The 22,661-nt window shown below is 39.7% G+C and overlaps 2 protein-coding genes across 4 annotated transcripts; one reads left to right on the forward strand and one right to left on the reverse strand.

Moving 5' to 3' along the window:
- Window positions 1-3,707: 3,707 nt before the first annotated feature.
- On the reverse strand, window positions 3,708-13,391 carry LOC115918409 (histone-lysine N-methyltransferase PRDM9-like). 3 transcript variants are annotated; one of them, XM_030977360.1, is made up of 6 exons: window positions 13,332-13,391; window positions 10,844-11,106; window positions 9,377-10,251; window positions 8,292-8,819; window positions 6,707-6,947; window positions 3,708-5,717 (listed from the first exon to the last, which is right to left on the reverse strand). In XM_030977360.1, the coding sequence occupies exons 2-6, from the start codon at window positions 11,073-11,075 to the stop codon at window positions 3,886-3,888; spliced, it is 3,708 nt and encodes a 1,235-aa protein (XP_030833220.1). In that variant the 5' UTR covers window positions 11,076-11,106; window positions 13,332-13,391; the 3' UTR covers window positions 3,708-3,885. The 3 variants fall into 3 exon arrangements, with proteins under 3 accessions (XP_030833220.1, XP_030833212.1, XP_030833217.1); XM_030977352.1 differs by having other exon boundaries at window positions 9,377-10,257; XM_030977357.1 differs by lacking the exon at window positions 13,332-13,391 and adding an exon at window positions 12,372-12,445 and having other exon boundaries at window positions 9,377-10,257.
- A 79-nt stretch (window positions 13,392-13,470) lies between these two features.
- LOC100893772 (zinc finger protein 93) lies at window positions 13,471-21,777 on the forward strand. Its single transcript, XM_003727026.3, has 5 exons — window positions 13,471-13,530; window positions 16,399-16,693; window positions 17,130-17,770; window positions 18,222-18,474; window positions 19,571-21,777. The coding sequence occupies exons 2-5, from the start codon at window positions 16,453-16,455 to the stop codon at window positions 21,031-21,033; spliced, it is 2,598 nt and encodes an 865-aa protein (XP_003727074.1). The 5' UTR covers window positions 13,471-13,530; window positions 16,399-16,452; the 3' UTR covers window positions 21,034-21,777.
- The last annotated feature ends 884 nt before the right edge of the window (window positions 21,778-22,661 follow it).

Here is a 22,661-nt window from a genome sequence, read left to right on the forward strand (position 1 = left end):
GTGGCCACTGGAAGTTCTATGAAACTGATAGTGGCCACTGGAAGTTTTATGAAACTGATAGTGGCCACTGGAAGTTCTATGAAACAGATAGTGGCCACTGGAAGTTTTATGAAACGGACGGTGGCCACTGGAAGTTTTATGAAACGGACGGTGGCCACTGGAAGTTTTATGGAACAAGCCCTTCAGACTTCATGCACATATTCTTTCCACTAGACATGGAGTCTGAAAATATATATTTTTTTAAAATATGTTTTTTAGATTCAACAATAAGCACAAGAAACGGACATCTTTTATGTTACATGAGATTGTTTTAATGCCTAGTAATGAGGTAATACATGATCTATAAAAGGCTAAAAAATTACAAGTTTGAAATTCACACAGAGATGAATTAATATTTCACATATTTGGCAAGCGCTGTTAATCACCCAGCATGATTAGATACGATTAGATTACACAGGTACACTTGTATGTATCAAACTCCAGGATGGTCCGCAAGGGATTGTAACGTGTAAAAGTGACAGGTTTGGAAATCAGAGACAATTAAAATGCCAAAGCAACACGAGGTTACATGAAAACTATGACAATGATTTTTGAAATACATGTATGAGTCAGTTATACAATCCCCCCCCCCCCCCCTATTACAAGCATCATGGCAAAGTGACCAAATTTTGGGTGTGTAAACAAATGGCAAGAGATGGGATGTGAACGAGGTTGTGTACTGTATGAACCAGGCTTGGTTCACGAGGTGCACAACTTTTTGAATAACTTTACACATCTTTACACAACAAATTTACAGTGTATGCACTTGGAGAGCAAAATAATGATTCTGTTTTATTTACTTACGTAAAGCGCTTTTAGCGTATTTATTTCAATTTTAAAGGCGCTTTATAAATATCAGTATGTACGGTATGTATGGGTTTAAAGTACCGACACCTGCTCGCAGTAATTATGTATGTGAAGCACAGATACCGGTTTCTATATTCAAGGTGGTTTTCTACTTCATATTAGAACAAGGATTAAAGCGCTCTCGTTTCTTCAAACAAGAAATCATACATAATGTCCACTGTTGAGCTTAGGCTAAAAGGCTACAAAGAAATGGAATCCACTGAAATCAAACAGTCACAGTTATGAGAAACATGCCATGGACTACAATACAATGATAAATGTACATTCAAGCATGGTATAGTAAATATATACAATTGATGGCAAGAGATATCTGATATAAAAAGAGGTTCATCATGTAATATAAAGGAAGAGTGGGCTGGGGTAATAATGAGTTGTGCCATTATAAGTTGTGATTTGTAACAGTTTTTCAATAACACAAGAATAGCTGCATTTACAATGCAAGCAAAAACCATTGGTTGGTGTTCTCACATTCCGTAGCTCTGTCAGAAGTTGCTAGGCAACTGCCCATAAACCAGACGCAAACCCAAATTGAAAAGAAACAAACCCTCTAGTGAGTCTATTTTTTTTAACACCGGCCAAAACTCCAAAGGTTCCTGTTCACATGACCCTACTCAATTTGATGCTAACGCATGCAGAGCAGCGTTAAATGGTGCATGCGCACAACTCGCAATAAACCAGAATAAGCAAACATCAGTGGATTTTATGGGTTTTCCAATACAGGTAGTGGAAATGGTACGTTTTTTCTACAATGTTAATGGGCCTAAAGATCAACTTGCCTGCTCAAAGACACATCTTCTTCTTCTTCTTCTTCTTCTTCTTCTTCTTCTTCTCCTCCTTCTTCTCCTCCTCCTCCTCCTTTTTCTTCTTCTGCTTCTTCTTCTTCTTCTTCTTCTTCTTCTTCTTCTTCTTCTTTTTCTTCTTTTGCCTCCTTCAGGTTTGAAAGTTCTAGCAGATACCTTCTCAAGGGGTATCAGGCACCATTAGGATGTTTACCTGATCACAAGTATTATTAATCATCAAGAGTGGACTACACATCTTTCAACATGTCTTCAATTCAATTCAATTCAATTCAAGGTTTATAAAAAACATGACTGGCAATCACAGACTGAATTGTATTTACAGTGCAAGTAAAATACACAAATTGCAACAATAAGAAATTAGAAATTATGCAATGCCTATAATTTGGAATTTCCCCACTGTATATCTTTACAGTGAGCGTGGGTTAAGTACCTTATTATACACTACATATAGTTATAACTCTGGGGAGTGTTTCACAAAGACTAAGATCGACTTAAGTTGAACTTGAACTATGGCAGGCTGTTCATGCCTCTAGTTCCTCTAACCATTCCTGGCATTGGTTTCTCAAGGGACGTACAAATTGTGGTCACAAATCTACAGAATTTACATTTTTTGATAGTTCATTATTGAAGTAAAAAAATATATTTAAAGATCATAATTGAGAGAGCAACAAGTGGCATGGATGGCCTGCCATAGTTCAAGTCCAACTTTAGTCGATCTTAGTCTTTCTGAAAAAAAAACCAGGTTCACAGTCTCTATAGATGATTCATAATTGCTGCTGGATTCAATATTCTGCAGTACAAAATTAAATACATACATCTCTTGATTAGAGTGTGATCAATTTTTCAGCATACAAGATCAAAAGGAGAAGAGTTCATTTCAGTTGTAATTACTTTCACTTCACAAAAACATTAAATTCTTCCATTTGGATAGATTAATTTGAATTCAACATCATAATTTTCCTACATTTTTGCTACCTTGGCTTGAGCATATAAGCCATATACACAGTTTACATGATCTCTGCACTTCGTGCATCAAAGAATACTTTCCATACAAGTATACATGTAGATCACACAATCAGGACTGTAACTCATCCTCGTTATCAAATACGTTTGTATATATTTTTGAATCGTTAGTACTGGAATGTGTATTGTTACATGGAACATTTCAGGGGGGGGGGGGGGGACAACAATCCATCACTTCTTTCACGATAACCCATTGACTACAGGTGGTTCCTGCATTCAATAATATGGGAATGATGATAATAATAACAATCTGGATATACTACACTTAATACTGTCTCTCAAGCGCTTTGTAGATATTATTATCCCAGTCATTGGATTCATTCATGCATAATGTGCACCATCTCCACTCTCTGGGGAGTATTCCTACCATAAGGACACCATGGGGGCATATGACGAACAGTAACTCAAATGCTTTTGTCATCCTACCAGGTTCCCATTTCTATCCAGGGTATGGAGTGGCAAATGTAGATTAAAGGTACTATGTCCCATTTGCAGGCCAAACAAATGAAAAAGTTAAATTCCAACTGCATTTGAAAGATACTACTAATTTAGAACTTCCCTAAAAAAGATGGGGCTTGAAAATGTCTTCAAGTGGGAAAATAAAGACTATTAGTTGTCAAATCGACTTTAGGGCTATAGAGCCCAAAAGTAATAGTCTTGATTTTCAGACAATTGTACCGAATGGTCATACGTTTTATGCTGCGCAAAGATTCAATCAGTTTAATCTTGGCCATTACAAGAAGTGGGTTATTGATTTAGACAAATGCTCATGTACCCTTTACAACTCTTTTCATGTATGTTATTACCAAAGAAGAAAAAAAGCCAGTCAGTCACTCAATAGTGTCTGACAGTGAAGTCTAGCAAGTAAATGGGTTTCCTTGCATAATTTGAATATGAGGACACTGCTAACGTTTAAATTTCACAGATAGGACATACATGACATATTCATAATTCCTGCAAAGTTCTACAGCATTTGAGGTTGGCTGCAAAAGGGACATAGTACCTTTAATGCCTTGTCTATGGACATTAGTGCCATGTCAGGGAGCGAAACCCATGATGACCTTTGCATTTCAAGTCATCTTTGGTGAGAAGAATGTAAATGGATGTTCCCAATTTGAAGAAGATACTTAAATTTATTCATAGTTTCTGAATCTACTCAGAGTCTTTTATTTTCTTCTCCTATGGGCTTATGCTGTCCTTTTTTCTTGTGCATGAGTACATGTACATTATGATGATGACTGACGCTAGATCTCTTTCCACATATATCACACTCATAAGGTTTCAGCTTCTCATGGACGGCACGTACGTGTAACTGCAGCGAATGCTTGGCAGTGAATCCCTTCCCGCATATTCCACACTCATGCGGCCGGATACCTGTATGCCGGAGCGCATGTTTCTTCATGTCCCACTGCTTAGCAAACCTCTTGTTGCAGAACGAGCATGGAAACTTGAGCTCTACCACACTGTGTACCCTGCCTACGTGTGCTTTCACTAGTTCCTTCCTTCCGAAGCCCTTCCCGCATACGTCGCACTTAAATGGTTTCAGGCCTGTGTGTTCCCCATGGTGGTTCTTCAGGGCATTCTCGGATGCGAAGGAACGTGGACATTCTGTACACTTGTAGAGTTTGTCTGTAACGTTGTGTTTCTGTTGGTGAATTTCATAACGACAGCGATCCACAAACTGCTTTGGACAATACAAGCACTTATATCTCCCCCTGCCTTCGTGGATCTCTCGCTCATGGGTCTTCACACAGCTAACAGAGGTGTATCTCTTTGGGCAATATTTACACTTGAATCGAAGCGAAGGATCCTGAAAATAATCTGGTTTCTTGCCAAGCATATCCTTGTTGGAAGTATCCCCATTATCTTCATGTACAACATCCATGTTCCGTATCACTCTTCTTGGTTTGTTGACTTTGTTCAACTTTATACGTTTGTGGGTCGTCCTGTTCTCAGGGTTGACGAGTTCCTGGATCGTGAGTTCTCTCTGTGGCGCCCTCTCTTGGTTCCTCTCATGCTCCTTCTCGTGTTCTCTCATCCCATGTTTCCATCTGAATTGCAAAGGGCACATGCTACAAGTGTAGTACTTGTCCGCCTTCCTGTGAATTTTCTGTTCATGGCAATACAAGGATTTGGGTGAGAAGTATGTCTTAGGACACTGCTGGCATTGGTAGATCATTCTTTGATGGCTAGCCATGTGTCTCACAAGCTTATGCTTACTGGATTGTGTTTCTCCGCAGATTGGGCAATTGTGTTTAGTTGTGAATGTATGAAACATCATGTGTGCTTGAAGCCTGCCCTCTGTGGTGAACGTCTTACAACAAGTCACGCAAACAAGATCTTTCCCAGACTTGGTGGCAGGCTTCACATCAGGTTTCACTTCATGAGTTCTACTTTCAATATTCTTGTTCAATTCCCTGGAAGACTTTGATGACTCCTTACCTTCCAGAGTCTGTCTGTGGGTTTTGTGGCTAGTTGAAGGTGGAATGTGGCTAGTTGAAGGTGGATTGTGGCTAGTTGAAGATGGATTGTGGCTAGTTGAAGGTGGATTGTGGCTAGTTGAAGATGGATTGTGGCTAGTTGAAGATGGATTGTGGCTAGTTGAAGATGGATTGTGGCTAGTTGAAGACGGAATATGGCTAGTTGAAGATGGAATATGGTTAGTTGAAGATGGCATATGGCTAGTTGAAGGTGGAATATGGCTAGTTGAAGGTGGAATCTCGCTTGAATTTCTCCTCTCCTGCTCAGTACGGTGATTAGCTACAGGCTTCAGAGGTTGAGTTGCGCGTCTGAACATCTTACCCTCCTCTCTCAGCGCTTTCTCCAAAGATTGCTTGCTTTCTGAAGTCTTGCTTCTAGTTTCAAAGGTAACGACAGGTCGAAGGTCGGTAGATGATTTGCCTTGGTGGGATAGCTTGATGTGTCTTAGCATAAGTTTTGGGTCGGTGTAATGAATATCACATCGAGGACAGGAGAAGGCATTCAATTCTGTATAGGAATGGTAAAATCAGAACAGAATGTAAGACAGTGTTGCAAACTTAACCTTTGATACTTGTACGGGTTGCTTTAAAGCCACACTGTACTACTTGTAGGTACTTGCTCCCTCTATATAGAAAACTTCCCCAATCGGTGCCTGTTGGTCCCCCATGATCCTCTTTTTCTTATGTGAATTGAGAGCTGAGTTAATGAGATAGCCACCTGTCACAGTGACCTTGCTGGCTAGGTGTGTTCGCTAATCCCTTCTTGCTGAACTAGTACAGCTGGCCTTTAATACAATTGAATTAATTCATTTGCTCCTGCCTCTATTTCTCCAGGCTTTATAAGTTATAGGGTTAGGGTTGCAATTGCAATTGGGTCTTAGGTTAAATTTAGTGTTAGGGTTAGGATTATTATTACTGTTCGGTCCAGGGTTGAAGTTTGCAATAAGGTTAGTGTGCAAGAATGACAGCGTAGCAATTGTTGCTGGAGCATAAATGTTGTACGATATAACTCACAATGAAACTTTTTATTTTGGGTGCATCATATCAAATTTTTCAGAAAGTTTTTTGAGGTTCATTTTCGACTCTCATGGGCTCCTTTTTCCATTTTGGCGGCTACTTTTGTCATTAAATCGTCATCCCATCCACAAAATTTGTTGAGGTTTTTAAGTACGCGTGACATTGTAAAATGTGAGGGATGGATGGAGTTATTTTTGACTAAATTTCTGTATACATTTTTACACAGAGGTTCAGCGGCAACCAAAAAATACACACAATGACTGCAAAGCTGGGAGAGAGCAGCCGCTCATAGTCGTGCATCAATTGTTACAGGGGCGATTTTTGATAATTTCTTTTTTGAAGTCGCCCCCGTAATTGCTTTTTTTCTTTTTTTTGGGGGGGGGGGGGGCTCTTTTTGGTATTCCTGGGACAACTTCACCCGCCGCCCCCATGTATTTTTTCCCCCTGCATCAGCAGAAAGCTAAGATCTAGGCTACCTACCTGAGTGGAATGTGAGTTTCCCAAGGTCGGTATCGAACCCAACATGGTTTGAATACTCCTTGCTGTAGAACACCCTGAGCTCACTTCCTGGTTCAATGCACTTTGTAGTCCTGTAGTAGATGTTTCCATAGAGCTGTATTGCTTCCATGTTCTGCTCAGCTTGCCTCTGTGTACACTGTATATGAGATAGCCAGTCTGACCCACCGTCTATGTACAATAGTACATTGCTTTTGGTGCACAGCTGTATCCAAAGACAAACATGATTTCTGTGAAAGGACAACATTTTTTCTGTTTTGAAATCTTTTTTTTTTAATTGTTTTGCAAGTTTCATACTCTTGTTTCTTGTATTATTGTAATGCTGGTGGGAAGCATATTTCCACATTGTGGACGAAATAAATCAATATCAATATCATGACTCTATGAAAATCTTTTGCACTTTACTACAGTGTACAAAAAAAGAGAGAAGCTCTATAGGTTTTGTTTACAAAGAAAACTAGGAAATTAGATTGTTAGTATCATATATAGGAAAATATCATTATCATGCATACATACATTATACAGCAAACCTGTCTATAGCAACCGCCCAAGGGAAACATAAAAAGTGGTCTTTGTAGGCAAATTCCTTTAGTACATGTTTCAATGAGAAACCATTTTAAAGGGAAACAAAAATCTTGGTCTCTGTATATAGGTGGTCACTAAAGCAGGTTTGACTATATATCATATCTTAAATTCTCAACAGAACATTGCCATTAGTTCTCATGCCCGTATGGGTAATGCTTAGTATCAGTGAACTGTAATCAAAGTCAACTGCATGCAGGTACGCAATTAATTGGGCTGTAATTATTCCTGGACTTATGGTTCGGTTGGATCTATTGCATACTATTCAGACCGACAGTATTCATTGCACAGGCATACAAGAATCATATGACCTTTTGTCTAGCTTGAATTTTGTGCAAAGAAACAGTGTGTAACCAAACGTTGCAAAGCAAAATACATTTTTAAGCATCATTTCTAACAAAAGCTTGACAAAGAATCAGGGTCCCGATCTAATCTGCCCTATCGTCCAAAAAAAATTGTTATCGCAAGCGTGAACTTGTGATTAGATAGCTGTCATGCTATCGACCTTTTCAAAATGAGTATCTTTATGACTTTTCTTTTTATATGATGTTGTTTTCTGGTCTGTACACTCCTTACGCAATACAGTCAAACCTGCTTTAGTGATCACCTGTCTTTAAAGACCACAATTTTTGTTTCCCTCGAAAACTGTTTCTCATTGAAGCATACTACTAAAGGGCCTTTACATGAAGACCACTTGCCTTTAAAGACCACTTTTCTTATCTCCCTTGAACGGTCTTTGTATACAGGTTACACTGTACAATGATTCTTTATATGTGATGTTTCTTAACAAGGGTTTGAATGAATTTTGTTTAGTCTAAACAGGACTCTCAAAATTAGTATCTTTATGATATTTTTTTAAAAATACGATGTTGTTTTCTAGTCTGTACACTCCTTTTGAAATACCATGATTCTTTATATGACGTTTCTTTACAAGGACGAAACGTTGTTTAGTCTTAGTATGACTGACCTCCCAAGATGACTGTGACAAGCACCCCTCATCCTCTCCCACCAGTTCACCTTCCAGCGGTCCATACTGTTTACCAGCAGGGATCTCCTCCTCAGCGGTCACTCCAACGATCTTCTGGTCTTCATCACGACGAGATGAGGAAAACTTGTACCAGAATCCCTCCGGTAATGGTGGAACATCCAAGTCTTCTTCTTCTTCATCCTCCGTCTCCATCTCGTCATCATCCCACTCCTGATAGCTATCATCCTCATCAGCGTCCTCATCGTTCTCCTCTTGCTTTACCTCCTCCTCATAATCATTATTATAATCTTCACCTGTCTCTAACTCACTTATATCTGACTCTAGACTGTCATCATCATCATCATCATCGCCGTCACTGTCATCCTCCTCCTCCTCTTCCCTCTCCTCCTTGTCTCTTCTTTCCTTCTCCTCTTCCTCCTCCTCATCATACCACTCTCCATCCTCCACCCATTCATCTTCATCCCCCTGCTGTGATGAGGCATAACGGGACCAGTCCTCAACACCTTTCTGGTAATAATAATAATAAAATCAAAATTAGAACATGAAATTTGGTTATTTGGTACATTTTTATTCTCTAAATATGCACTATGCAATATAAATTTGGTTAGTACAAAGATTAAGAAATACACTTTTGCAAGAAAAGATTCTGTATTAAAGGTAATACAAAGTTTTGGAAAATTTTGAAAGTTGGGTGGATTGTGATTCTTTACAATTTTGATATATTTGGAGGCCCCTGTGGATGTACAGTATTATAAGCACAAAAAATGTAGCCTCTAAAACACTTCTGCTTTTGAGAAAACTTAATTGTAAAAATTTACCGGTGCTCCCGGTTAAATTTGATAAATTTCAAATAGCGCCTACGGGCCGCTCTACAATGATAGCTGCGACCATGAACATCTCAGAATATGTATATATCTTCTTCTTCTTCATGAAAAGTGCAGGCTTCATGAAATTAAGATTAACGCACTGTGATAGCAGTTATATCATGCTTTACAAATTCAGTGGGATATATTTTTGTCAATACATGAACTAGATTAATATTTCAACTTGAACAAGAGCCATACCTCAATTAGTTCCTCTCTTTGTCTCTTTACAGGTTTCACATTACTTCTCCTCCTCTGGGCAGCTGTCCAAATCTTCTGTCCATACACCGTCCGATCTGGGGCCATAGCAAGTGGCCTGATGTTCTGTCCATTCGACGTCCTATCCCTGACCATAGCAAGCGTTCTGGTCTTCTGTGTACCAATGGTCCTGTTTGTAACCGTAGCAATTCCGCTTTTCCTCACACTCTCACTCTTTGACCCTTGATGGATGTTCTGAACCAGTCCACTACCGCACTTTTTCTTGTACCGTATAATCTTCTTTTCTTGAGAAGCTGGCGGTAACTTTGTCCGACCTGGATCTCTAGACAGTGTCTCTGGTCTTTTATTAGATTCCATGATTCTACCCCTAGCACTTCCCTCATCTTTTCCAAGATGTTTTGTAATATCATCAATGATACCTGAAGATAAAATGAGGACAGTGTCTCCTTTGCTACTAAGTGGTTTAGTTTGTCCTAAGCCTTTCGATGCACCAGAATTGCGCATCCTTGAAGAATCTTGTGGAAGACCATCATTGGTTCTAGCAGTGCTTTGACCTGCACCTTGCTGTCCTAACCCAGTCCGATCAAAAGCCATTTGTGTTTGAATCTTCCTGGAAGGCCCATGGCTACTCCAACCCGTCGACACCTGACTGGCGCTAGAGGCCTGATTGTTTGCTGGTAACTCTTGCTTCAAGATACCAGATGGTCGTTGTTGGGGTGGTTGACTGGCCGATGTCGGTGTTTGCATGGTAGTGGGTGTGGTTGCAGGAGCCACTGAGCTTGGAATAACTGGAAGACTGGGGCTCATCGAGTGCTGCCATCCTTTTTCAGCTAGTTGGCTGGCAAACGACATTTGTCCTGTATCTGTAAAAAGAATATGAACCCACACATGTACATCAATAATAATGATAATCACATTTGTATAGCGCTTGATACTACGCACTATTAGCACCTTTCTTTGTAATTATTGTAAATTAGGTCATTGCATTCAACCGCTAATCCGCACATGATAGCTAGTGCATACACTCCGCTCCCCGGGGAGTATTCCAGCCAGGCGCCACTTTACAAGTGCACACCTGCCCATCTAACCTCATCAACGTTCACATCCTACCGGCCCATAGTACCAGGTACCCATTGAACATTTTATATGCACAAACTGTTTTTTTTTTATTTTAACATTTCTGTCAGTTGACATTATTTCTATATTTCATGCAAGTGCCATTCTTCGAAATCTGATCAAAGTTAGTGTATAGTGTGCTGTGGGCCTCGTAGATAAACCATCACAACAATCATTTTCTTTAGGAAAGTACATTCAGGATCGGGGGTTGTCTGTAAGATCGTGTGTGATTCATGGAACATTAAATGGAAACTAGTCCAAATTAGAGTTTCAAAATATCTGTCAAGATGTACGGATACACAAGCTGTCCAAAGTTAGGTCATATAGCCTTACCAGCCTGAAATGTTTGCATGGTTGCTTGACTGCTGGTTGCATCAACAAAGGTGGCGGGATGTTGCTGCTCATGTTGCTGCCCATGTTGCTGCCTATGATGTTGTTCATGTTGCTGAGATGTGTACCCAGTGGGTTGGTAGATGAGATGTTGCTGGTAGTGAGAGAGTGGTTGATGAGTGGTATCGTGTTGTAGCCCCTCTCCACCGTAGTAGCGCTGATGATTCTCCTCCATACTCCCATGTATTCAATCAAGATTAAACAAACTGCACAGAAGATAAAATCACATCAACCAATTAAACCTGGTCCATGCGTTATAATACTTGTTATATAACCAGGGCCCCATTTCACAAAACTTGTCTCAGTGATAAATGACAGGTTGTGGTAAAAACTAGAGAAATCCTTGCTTCCGATTTGTCACTGATTTTTGTCATTTGTCAGGGAATAAAGGTTTTGCTATTGCATGAAAGAAGGGGTTCCATGTCGTATTCAAACTATCTAGTGGGGTCTATGAGCTTCAAATAATTTCTACAAAAAGAAAAAAAAAAAAAGGATTGTTCTACAAATACCCTCATATTCAAAATATGTCAAGAAACAGCTGAAATGTTTGGACAATACACAAAAATCTACCCCCCCCCTCCAAAAAAAAAGGAAAAAAAAGAAAAAGAAAATCATCAAAAAAATGATAGACTTTCACCGAGGTCGATTTCATTGTTTTTCTTTTACAAACAATAACTTTGAATTCACAATCGATCAAATTAGTAATTTCATACATATACATTCATCTACTTTATGTGTTTGCAATGCTGTGTGTGCGTGAGCTATGTGTGAAGTGTGCCACCAGCTGTTAAAAGCAGGGCATCTCAAAATCTCAGCGGTGTCTAGACCGAATTTTCCGTCTCTTTCGTTCGTTAGCCTCTTATTGGGGTAGGGTCGGCTCTCTCTTTAGAGACGGAAACCGTCTATACACATTCCCTTGATAACGCCACGGCCATTTCAGGTCGTAGCGTTTTGCCCCCCAAATCCCCCAAAATGTCATTTTACCTCGTGCATATCCAAATGTAAATTAGGCCTAGATGTCTAGGCTATAATACATCAGTTCCACTTAACAACTTGACTGAAATAATCAGTTTAATAGTCCCTTTTTAGGAAATTATGGGTCAAAATCGAAATCCATTTTGAAAATCTTTTTCAACAAGTTGGTAAGTGGAACTGATTTATTATAGCCTAGATCTAGGCCTAATTTACAATAACATGCACGAGGTAAAATGACATTTTGGGGGATTTTGGGGGCAAAACGCTACGACCTGAAATGGCCGTGGCGTTATCAAGGGAATGTGTATAGACGGTTTCCGTCTCTAAAGAGAGAGCCGGCCGACCCTACCCCAATAAGAGGCTAACGAACGAAAGAGACGGAAAATTCGGTCTAAGCGGTGTCGTGACGTGTCACACATTAGTTTAAGTAACTTAGTTTTATGTTTTAATTGACTTTGCCATTGAACTTAAGTTGCGCTGAAGTATAAGTAGTTACCTGTTGTAGATCTAGAACTGGCCCTCTCTCACTTAAATTTGAAGCCACTCGAGCGGATCGATCATGTGATTGTGAATGTGAATGTTGGGAGCGACTCCCTGGAGTCATCCTGTAATGACCCGGTGCAAAACTCCCCAACTTAAAGGGATCCGGTAACTTTGTCTCAGATTCTGAAACAAAATTCAGGATTTAGCTCATGATGCAATGATAATTATAAACCTTTAGGTCAGTCAGGAACCCCATGACTTTTACAAGCCGATCGCCTGTCTGATTATCAAGATATTTATGATTGGAATTACAAATTTTGAAAACCGTTCGCCTGACGGTTTTCATAACACTACAGTCTATTGAGGGAAACGAGTATGGTAAAACCGGTCACTCAAAGATTTTTACTTTTTTGAGGCACTTCTTGATCATTTTGAAGCGCAATTTTTGCAGGGCTTCAATATTACACCATATCACAGACACTGAAAACACGTAGATCTAGGGCCGTGTATCTCAGATTTAACATTGTTAAACGATCCCTTTAAGGTAAAGAAAGCTCCTCTACAGTACAAGTCATTACTTTGTCTTAAGCGCCAGACTAGCCGAGCTCGAGTAGACCTAGGCTAGAGGCTAGAGCTACATGAAAACCCATCTATGTCAAAGTTAAAATAATAGAGCCATGGCGCGGCGTCGCCAGCCAGGCCCATGGGCCATATTTTTAGGCTTTGCGCCACCCGCCCGCCCGCCTGGCCCGACGGCGGGGCGGAGCTCTTTGTGTGACCTAGGCTATAAATCTTCAAGTTCACTCCTGCTTGGCCTTGGATGGACTGAGTTGGACCTGGGTGAGCTGCGTCGAGAGCTCTGTTTTGCTTTAAAAAGTTAGATCTAATGGCCTAAATTATACCAATGGCTTATTTAATGAAATGATCCAGTGGTTTTGTTTTTTTAAAGAATGAGAACTTAATAGAGTCTTACATTTCTCTTCGACAGCAATTTCTGGTGTGATTTCCAGGCATCACGGCTTTGGATGGACATAATTGTAAGCTCTAAAAGTCGAGTCCGGTACGTACGGGTACGCGGCGCGCGATCGCGAGCGCGCGTTTTCGGCCGGCTCAGTCAGTCAGTGTGTGTCGCGCACAGAGATATTTATTGTTGTGACAATTTTAGAAGAAAAGTAAGTTTTCTTTACCTAATAACTTTTGTATTTTATTAATTTATTTTAAAGTATTTTCATTTGTATCAATTTGAATGTTTCCTATTCTTCTAGATGCCGCAGAAACATAAAAAGAATTTGTTATTTCAACACATGTTCCCATACACTTGAATTTGTGTTTGTTAAAGTAGACTAGATGACTAGGCCTAGAAAAAGTAATTGAACTATGAGGCTGAAGAAGTAGATGAGTGAGTGTGTGTGTAATTTAGGTTTTACAGACGTGTTTCAATCTTCTTCTTCTTCTTGTTCTTCCTCCGCTATTTCGAAGATCAGCGATCCCATGGGCCGCAAGACATATAGATCTAAGTTAGTCTGTAGAGTTTTAGTAATTTAGACAAAGAAAATAATGTAGATCTAGACAGTAAACGTAGAGGGCAGACGCTGCCAAACATAAGCAAGCACAGGGCCAAAGTTAAATATTATACTTCGTTTTTGTCTCGCCTGCGTAGCAAAAAGCGAGACATAGGCGCCGCTTTTCCGGTGACGGCGATAGCGACGGCGATAGCGACGGCGACGGCGGCGGCGGCGGTGTCAACATCAAAAACTTAACCTAAAGTTAAGTTTTGAATTTTTGATATAATTTTTAAAGTATAAGTTCTTAGTCGATGAAACTTTGACTATAGGGTAATCAAGTATCTCCAATCATGTGAGTAGAATTTCAGATCACAAAGTCAAGGTCAAAGGTCATTTCAGGTCAACAGACTTGGACTATGTTGTAGCATCATCATCATCAAAAACTTAACCTAAGGTTTAGTTTTGAATTTTTGATATAATTTTGAAAGTATAAGTTCTTAGTCAATGAAACTTGGACTATAGGGTTATCAAGTCTCCCCAATCATGTGAGTAGAATTTCAGGTCACTATTAAGTTAAGGTCAAAGGTCAAAGGTCAAAGGTCATTTAAGGTCAACAAACTTAGACTTTGTTGTGGCATCAACATCAAGATTTTCAAAATGCTTCTTTGTTATTTTTCAACCGATTTTGATTTGGTTTGCTTAATATTGTAGAGCTAACTTTTGTACAGTAAACTTCTACACAGAATTTTGAAATTGTTCTCCATTAATTAATTATGGTATTTTTTGCAAATTTATTCCAAAAATAACAAAAATTGCTTCTTTTCCCTCATTTCTTGACCGATTTTGATTTGGTTTGCCTTATCTTTTAGAGCTAAATTTGGAACACTAAACTTCTACACAGAATTGTGAGATTTTGCTCCATTGCTTATTTATGGTACATCATGCAAATGAAAAGAAATTATGTCCCTTCTAGGGCATCAAATTTATATTTTTTGACCAGTTCAAAAGTGTACCACATAAAATTTACGATATTTGTTGTTGGAGATGCAGATGAGCGCTACCTCATTGACGTTCTGGTTTATCATATTGAATTGCGTTATGCAGGCGAGACCACCGAGAGCGTTTCCCTTGTCGAGTTGGTTGCTAATAACTTCACAAACAAATTACGTCTGGGAACCGACCGACCTTTAAACGTCACCATCCAAAAGACGTGACTCAGTTTCGAACCTGCGTCTTCGGCTGAATCAGTTTGTATTTTGTAACTTCCATTTTTAGCTGGATTAGGCCTAGACCAAATTTTTCTGTCTCTTTCATTCGTTAGCCTCTGATTTGGGTAGGGTCGGCTCTCTCTTTAGAGACAGAACAGCCCTATACGTTTTAGTGTTCTCGCTTTGTGTAAAGAAACGTTACACCAAACTTGGCAAAACTACCGGCCAAATTCCATATTTCACAGGATGCATATCCAGTGCATCTTATTTTGACAATTAGGTCTAGGCTTAACTTTTTCGGTTCCACGTACCAACTTGACTGAAATAATCCGTTGAATGGTCCCTTTTTAGGAAATTATGGGTCAAAATCGACATCCATGATAAAAAATCTTGCAGAGGTAGTATAAAACTCTCGCTGAGCATGACGTCATCTAAATCTCATCCCTTCTAGTCTATGATTATGAAGGAAAAACTGTGCATTACACGTACGGGCTACGAGTTCGTAATGACATGCACAGTTTTTCCGTTATATGTTCGTTTTCCATTCGTGATAACAGATTTTTGAAATTGTACAGATTTTTTGAGATAGCGAAGTACTATATGGTCTCTGATTCTGATTCTGATCATTGACCGTTGTTCCACTGAGAGTATGTCTACGTCTTACTCAACTGAGCGCCTCTACACACAGAGACTGTAGTACATCGTACAGGTTATTGAGGGGAGTTTACACATGGCAGTTTTTATGTGATTGCCGTCTGTGTACGTGGGAAGGTTGACAATCAAAGGGACAGCAAAATTTTAGACTACAAATTAGTGCAAAAAGAAAATTCATCAGCAAAATAATTCCTGCAATATCACGATCTAAAAGTTTGATGTCGGCTCAGAATGTGATACAATTGAAGATGATATCATAAAAATGAATTCTGACCCAAACAAAAGTTTACTGTTGATTTATCTTCCCAAAACTAAGATAATTGCATAGATTGATAGGAAAAATATCATACAATCTTTTCTCAAAATTAGATTTTACAAAGTTCTTTTCTTTCAGGAGGCAGTGTTCACATTTCACAAGACCTCTCTCAAGATCACTTTTTTTAGCGAAAGAAAGAGTAAAAGATACCGGTACCTCCCTTTGATCAGGGATGCCAGTTTTCAGGCAACAGCCTGATTTCAGGCCATAGTTAAGGCTTTTTTGTGTACAGATACAAAATAGCTCATTCTAGATGATTTTCAGGCCCTCTGATCAATTCTAACTGGCATCCCTGTTTGGTTAATATGTAGACCTAATAAATCCTTTTATTTACCAGAGCTTCTTTTATTTTTGCAGAGATCTGTGAGCTTTCCAGAGCTCAGTCACTGGAGTGGGGGTGTAGAGACTGAGATGGAGCCTAACTACAGAGAGAGCTGCAGGGAGGGATACTTCACCGGCGAACGAGATGAATCAAGACAACATCCTCAGCATCAGATGACGCACTTTACCCACCAGCTTCCGTACCACTCCAATCTTGTCTCATCGCTGCAGCAACCAGCTATCGTCTTAGAGCAGTCAGATGTACAGAGGAATAGAGAAGACTTCACTAGTAACCATGCCAACCCCTCCATGCTGCGCTCCATATACTCGGGTAAGATGCAGTACTTATCTTTGTAATAATTGATATTATTTTTATTTTTATTTTATTTTTTTTTGTAATACAGTTTCATTTCCAAGGCAAGTTATCACATTTTCTGTAAAACCGTTGCTTGCAGGAAATTTTTGCCTATTTTGAGGGTGGTTCAGATTTTTCAAATTGTCAAACAATGCACCAGAAGACTATTGTATACACTTACTACTGGCCCAGTCTATAAAGAGTTGTGATTGATCTTAACTTATCTGCCATTGATATCAATCATAACTATGTACATAAGAGATAGGGGATTGAAAACTTGCGATTGATTAGACGACTTACGGTTGATTTGGAGCAATCGCAGTTCTTTATAAGACACAGGGTCCAGGTGTTATAATGAGATAACAGAATGCCAGAAAATCATCTCGTACTCATATCACTGTCTCTCTTTCAGGTTCAGGGTCTGTGCTACCTAGTCCTAACATCCTTCTGCAATCAACCAATCATTTCACGTCCAACAACCAGCATCCTCAACAGCAACAACATCAGCAACAACAACAACAGCAACTCAGTCGTCTCCAGCCAACATCTCGTTCCCATTTCAGTTCCCCTGGCCCAGCTCACCTAGCCGCCTCTGCTCTGACTGAGGAACCTGCTGTGGCTCACCATCCCAACCCTGCCCCTGGTGTGGAGAGAGCTGAGCCTTCCAGAGACTCCCTAGGTGCTACCATGAACGAACCCCTGGAGCTAATAACTCACAGGCAGCACCAGGCCATCAAGACAGCAGTCCTCAAAGACAAAGAAGTAGTGCCGCCGAAACTCCCCAACCCCATCCTCCATCCCAAGCATCTCAACCTGTTGCCTCGGCTTCAACCGAAGAGCCTCTTGCCACCACCTCGAAGCAGGGACAATGTGCGACGCAAGTCAAGCGCTCAGCTACCAGACTTTCTCTCTTTCAAGTATCTTCGTCATGAGAAGGAGAATATAGTTGGAGTTGTAGCCAAGGATAAAGTGGAGGAGGGGATAGAGTTTGGACCGTACAATGGGAACTTCCTGGATGAAGAGATAGGATCTACCAAGGAATCAACGTGGGAGGTAAGCAACAATCATACCAGGCCGACGCTTAGCGCTGGCATGGTACCGTCTGTAAAAATGTTTCCCAGCTCAATCACTGTCAAACTCACCACTCAGAAACTAACTTCAACCCTGGACCAAAGACTACCCAATTTTGTTTACATTGTGAGACATGAATAATTCTTATAAACATTGAAAAATGACCAGAAGTGGAAATATACTAACTACGGCCCATTTAATCACTCTCGCATGACGAGCTGTTGACCAGCCACACGTTTTGTATGTGTAAGAGCAATTTAATATTTTACAATAACATTTCATAGTGCAAGCTCTAATGAAAATTTCATATTTTTGTAATGAAATTTGAATTGTAAAGAAATTTCACTGAAATATAACTTTAAATAGTTTTCAGTATATCACCAATATTGAGCTACCGGTGTATTATGATTTCATGTTGATATTTTTCTTGCAGCTATGCACCGGAGGTAAGGTGTTCCTGTACGTGGATGGTAAGAAGAAAGATCAGCTCATCTGGATGTCTTACGTTCAATGCGCTCGCAATGAAGAAGAACAGAATCTAGAAGCATGTCAATACTACGGGCAGATCTACTTCAGAACTACAAAGTGCATTGAACCAGGAAGTGAGCTCAGAGTGTTCTACAGTAAGGAGTATTCAGAGTCTGTGGGCTTCAAGACTACACTCAAAGACTTGAATTATAATGAAGGTAAGAGTATCTAGAGTCTGGGCTTGAAGACTACACTCGAAAACTTAATTCATAAGGCGTAAATATTCATAATTGAATGACACATGCCCTTAAGACTAAAACAACAACAACAACAGTTCTAATGAAGGTAAGAGTATTCAGAGTCTGGGCTTCAAGACTACACTCATAACTCAAAATATTGAAGTAAGATTTTTGTAATACCTTTACTTCCGAGGTAGTAGAATCATTATATTTTGAGGTTGACTGATCATTAAAATTTGAGAATCATTGAAAGTTGAAAGGTCAAAAGGTTATAAATTTGTTTTTAAAAAAATGGCCCAAAATATTTCTTTATGCCGTGCTTAACTGTAAACCTCTGAAGCAGTTTTTAACATATTTGTTCTTATCATCATGAAATTCTAAAGAACAATTTGAGCCACAAAATTAACTGAAATTAGGAATAGGCATATTGGAGCTGCAGTCAAATTTGTTTCTTGTTCCATATTAAAGATAAAGACCAGTTATGGTCATGCGATTGCATTGTGAAAGAAACCTTGTGGAATTGATCAGAAAAGGTAGATCATCTAGCATATACATGTAAGTATTGGTGTGTACTGCAAGGTTCTGGAATCATCAAAATGATAAGAAATTTGGTCCAGTCTTGGTAAAGTTACAAGCACTGTACACAGAAAGATGTATATGGGACTAGGCACACGTGCGCGACACGTGTGTTATATCTTTCAGGTCCAAATAGATATAATAATTTACTAAATATATCAATTAGGAGGCGGTTTCTCAGCAAAATTTGCATGATCACGTACATGTATTAGTCAAAAACATATTTTTTCACATTATTGGTAATAAGAGCTTCCATTTAATTTTTTGAAAGTGGAGCGTTTCCAAAACTGGTCTTTACCTTTAAGTGGTCTAGTTGGGCACAATGACATTGGCTTTGGATGATATCTAGATGCACAAAAATCAAAAGTTATGATTGATTTGTGATTTTTTGTGTGTTTTTACTCTAAGGAGCTGAAAAGACGATCTTGTTATATTCAAATGTGAATGCTATTGCTTTTCTCATGATTCTTCATCATTGTTCATTTCTTTCTTGTTACAGAAGAAGGCAACTTTCAGTGCAACTCCTGTGAAAACCAATTCCCAACAGCGAAGCGAATGTTACGTCACATCAAGTTTGATCATGATCACGACGTTAGCGACGACCTTCGACCTGTCATTATCTGGAAGGTCAAATGTAAGACAGAATGTGCTAAGCCTGAAGACATACCATCATCGGGATATAGGAATATAGAGATGGAAAATATTAAGGGATCCTCACAGGTGTATTCGCCTAGGCAGTTCATCTGTACGGTATGCGGCAAGAAGTTTCCTACGGAAGGCCGGCTCGAAGCTCATGCCATGTTCCACGAATTCAGCGAAGAACACACGTGCCTCCTATGTGGAGAGAAGCAACGCAACTCCAAGGCACTCACCAAACATATGGCTAAACATGAGTCGTGCCCTCACAAGTGCCGCAAGTGTGACAAGTCCTATAAGACTCAGAAAAGCTTGCTTCGTCACAATCGGGAGGTCCATGTCCTGGGTAGGAAGAATGCTTGTCGGATATGTTCCATCGTGTTTGTGAAGGAGAGCGAGTGCTTGAAGCATGAACAAACCCACAAAGAATACAGCAAGGATGATGCCATGCCTGATACGGTGTGGAAGAAGAAGAAATACAGAAAAAGTCAGAAGATAGAACCTGCTCCAGGCATGTCAACAGAGGTCCCTGGAGAAGTAAAGACAATCAGTGAAAGCAATGTGGGTGCAAGGGCTGCTCCCAGGAAGAAGGCTTTCAAGGGAAAGCCGGCTCCAGAGGAACCCAAAGACATGCTTGGTAAGACACTTACGTACTACAACAGACCCAGACCTTACAAGTGTCGACACTGTCCCAGGCGGTACAGATCTCGAATGGCAGCCTATGAGCATGAGAAGGAGACACATGAAGGGAAGGGATCATTCAAGTGTAACCTGTGCCCTCGTGTCTTCATGAAAGAAAGCAACTTCTTTCAACATTACCAGTGTCACGAGCAGAACCGTCTCTACCGCTGCTCGCTCTGCCCACGAACCTTTGCGTCTGATAGCGCCCTCACCAATCACCAAGGGGAACATACAGGCCTCAAACCGTTCAAGTGTGAGATCTGTGGGAAGGGATTCCGTATCCGCAAATGGGTATGTGCTCATAAACGCAGGATGCATCAGACTCGAGAGCTGCGCTACTTCTGCTCCTTCTGCAACAAAGGATTCACGGACAAAGGACCGCTACAGAAGCATGAGCTTCGACACAAGGGCATCCGACCGTTCGTCTGCATGATCTGTGGAAAGGGGTTTGGAGTGAAGTACGTCCTGGAGGTTCACATGCAGAGCGTTCACTCGGGGGAGAAGAAGTATGATTGTGAAGTTTGCGGGAAGAAGTTTTCATTGAATCAGCATTACGTGACTCACATGTTTAAACACAGAGCACAAGGAGAAGACATTCCAGGAGCATCTAACGTCCAGGACACTGAGGAGGGTCAACAAGGTTAAAGGTCATCTCAAAGTCTAGGCAGTCTCATGTTATGGGAATGTTTTGCTCGTCCAAACATCAATCAATTTCATTAATGATAATTTAGATCAACCCTGTGGGAAACTCAGCTCATACACAATGGAGAAAACTTCTATATTGTAACATTCTGCACTTGTAAACAGTATTCAAATTCGTTAATTGTATGATATACATGTATGTATTTATTTATTCATGTAAATTGAGCTATATAGATATGTGTATAGTGCTTGCCAATTCAGAGAGACTCCATCATGTAGTTACTTTAAAGTTGCTCATGAGTGGGCATATAGAGGGCAGCACATGGACGTACGCACAGGAGCGTAATACCCATTGGCTCTGTGTTATGTAGTGATCGCTAAGTTGCCTACTTCATGAACGACTATATACCCACGCATGGACATCTTTAAGGTTATTATGTCCAGAAACATAATCGTTATTTCAGAGCTTTTGGAAGTTGGGTCTCAAATTTTTTATTATGTCATGATTGTAGTAAGAGTTTTACTATGTGTACTTGTGTTGAAGAGATTATGTTTAGAGTATGAGGGAGACGTTGCCTTTCTTGCCAAGTTTTCTTTTAACATCCTACAATTTATGTGCCAAATTGATAGTAATACAATAACACCTGTTTTAGCAACCACCTGTACTGATATAAACCACTTGCCTATAAAGACCACTCGCTCACTTCCCTCTCTCTGTCTATCTCCTCCTCTCACATTCATACACACACGCACACATACACACACACACGCACACACACGTACACGTTTCTGGTGTTTGTTTGTTTGATTGATTTTTTTTCTGCGTTCATATACAAATACAAGGTTATACTTTTTTACATAAGTATTACATAATAGCAAATCACGTTTTATGATATTATACAATAACCATAATACAAGCATACAAACAAGTGTAATGGATATTTGTACAGTATATATATATATTTTTCATTGAACTAAAGAGATAAATTTCAGAACGCAGGAGACCACCATCGTTAGCGGTTAGGTGTAAATTGAGGGTTGGATTTAACACATCAGTGTGTCATTACATGTTAGAGGACACACTTCCTTTCTAAAAATGAAATGTTGTGAGGACGATTTGAAAATGTACTGTATAACCAAGGACTTACTTGTACCTTTTCCTTGCAAATGGAGCACCTAAATAAACTAACATGTATATGAAAGCGCATCGATTTCAAACACTAATTTACAGGGGTTCTCGAACCGAGGACATCCTAGTTTTGCGAGTGGTCTCCTAAGAGAAGGTACAGTACTTATGAGTGTCCTCTATACCCACGCATCTGCCCCGCCCCCCACACATACGTTCTCCTTTTTTTTTATCTGTCTTGTGCAAAGAGATGAAACAAAAAACATTAACATGTACCAGATTTAAGGGATATTTTATTGAAGAAAATACAAAGTCATGTATGTGCGATTCCATTCTTTGCTCGAAGTAAAACTGTACTTTAACCTTTAACCCTTTAGACAGAATAATTTTGCAAAATTCATCAGTGTATTTGTATGTTTTTTAAAATTTCTATTGGAATGTGTTAATTGTGCAAGTGACAGTCTTGTATTGCGTACACTAGATTTCATGCATTGTGTATTCAGAG

Source organism: Strongylocentrotus purpuratus, unplaced genomic scaffold (genome assembly GCF_000002235.5).
Source record: "Strongylocentrotus purpuratus isolate Spur 01 unplaced genomic scaffold, Spur_5.0 spur5_scaffold_1, whole genome shotgun sequence".
In the NCBI taxonomy this organism is placed as follows: Eukaryota; Metazoa; Echinodermata; class Echinoidea; order Camarodonta; family Strongylocentrotidae; genus Strongylocentrotus; species Strongylocentrotus purpuratus.

What these genes read in the sequence shown, in the direction of transcription:
- LOC100893772 (XM_003727026.3), top strand. Translation starts at nt 16,453, where the DNA reads ATGGAGCCTAACTACAGAGAGAGCTGCAGGGAGGGATACTTCACCGGC. An exon ending in CCAAGGAATCAACGTGGGAG is followed by an intron (nt 17,771 to 18,221) that starts GTAAGCAACAAT and finishes TTTTTCTTGCAG; the next exon opens with CTATGCACCGGAGGTAAGGT. An exon ending in AGACTTGAATTATAATGAAG is followed by an intron (nt 18,475 to 19,570) that starts GTAAGAGTATCT and finishes TTCTTGTTACAG; the next exon opens with AAGAAGGCAACTTTCAGTGC.
- LOC115918409 (XM_030977352.1), bottom strand. Translation starts at nt 11,075, where the DNA reads ATGGAGGAGAATCATCAGCGCTACTACGGTGGAGAGGGGCTACAACAC. An exon ending in AAAGAGAGGAACTAATTGAG is followed by an intron (nt 8,820 to 9,376) that starts GTATGGCTCTTG and finishes TATTATTACCAG; the next exon opens with AAAGGTGTTGAGGACTGGTC. An exon ending in TGTCACAGTCATCTTGGGAG is followed by an intron (nt 6,948 to 8,291) that starts GTCAGTCATACT and finishes CTTTGGATACAG; the next exon opens with CTGTGCACCAAAAGCAATGT.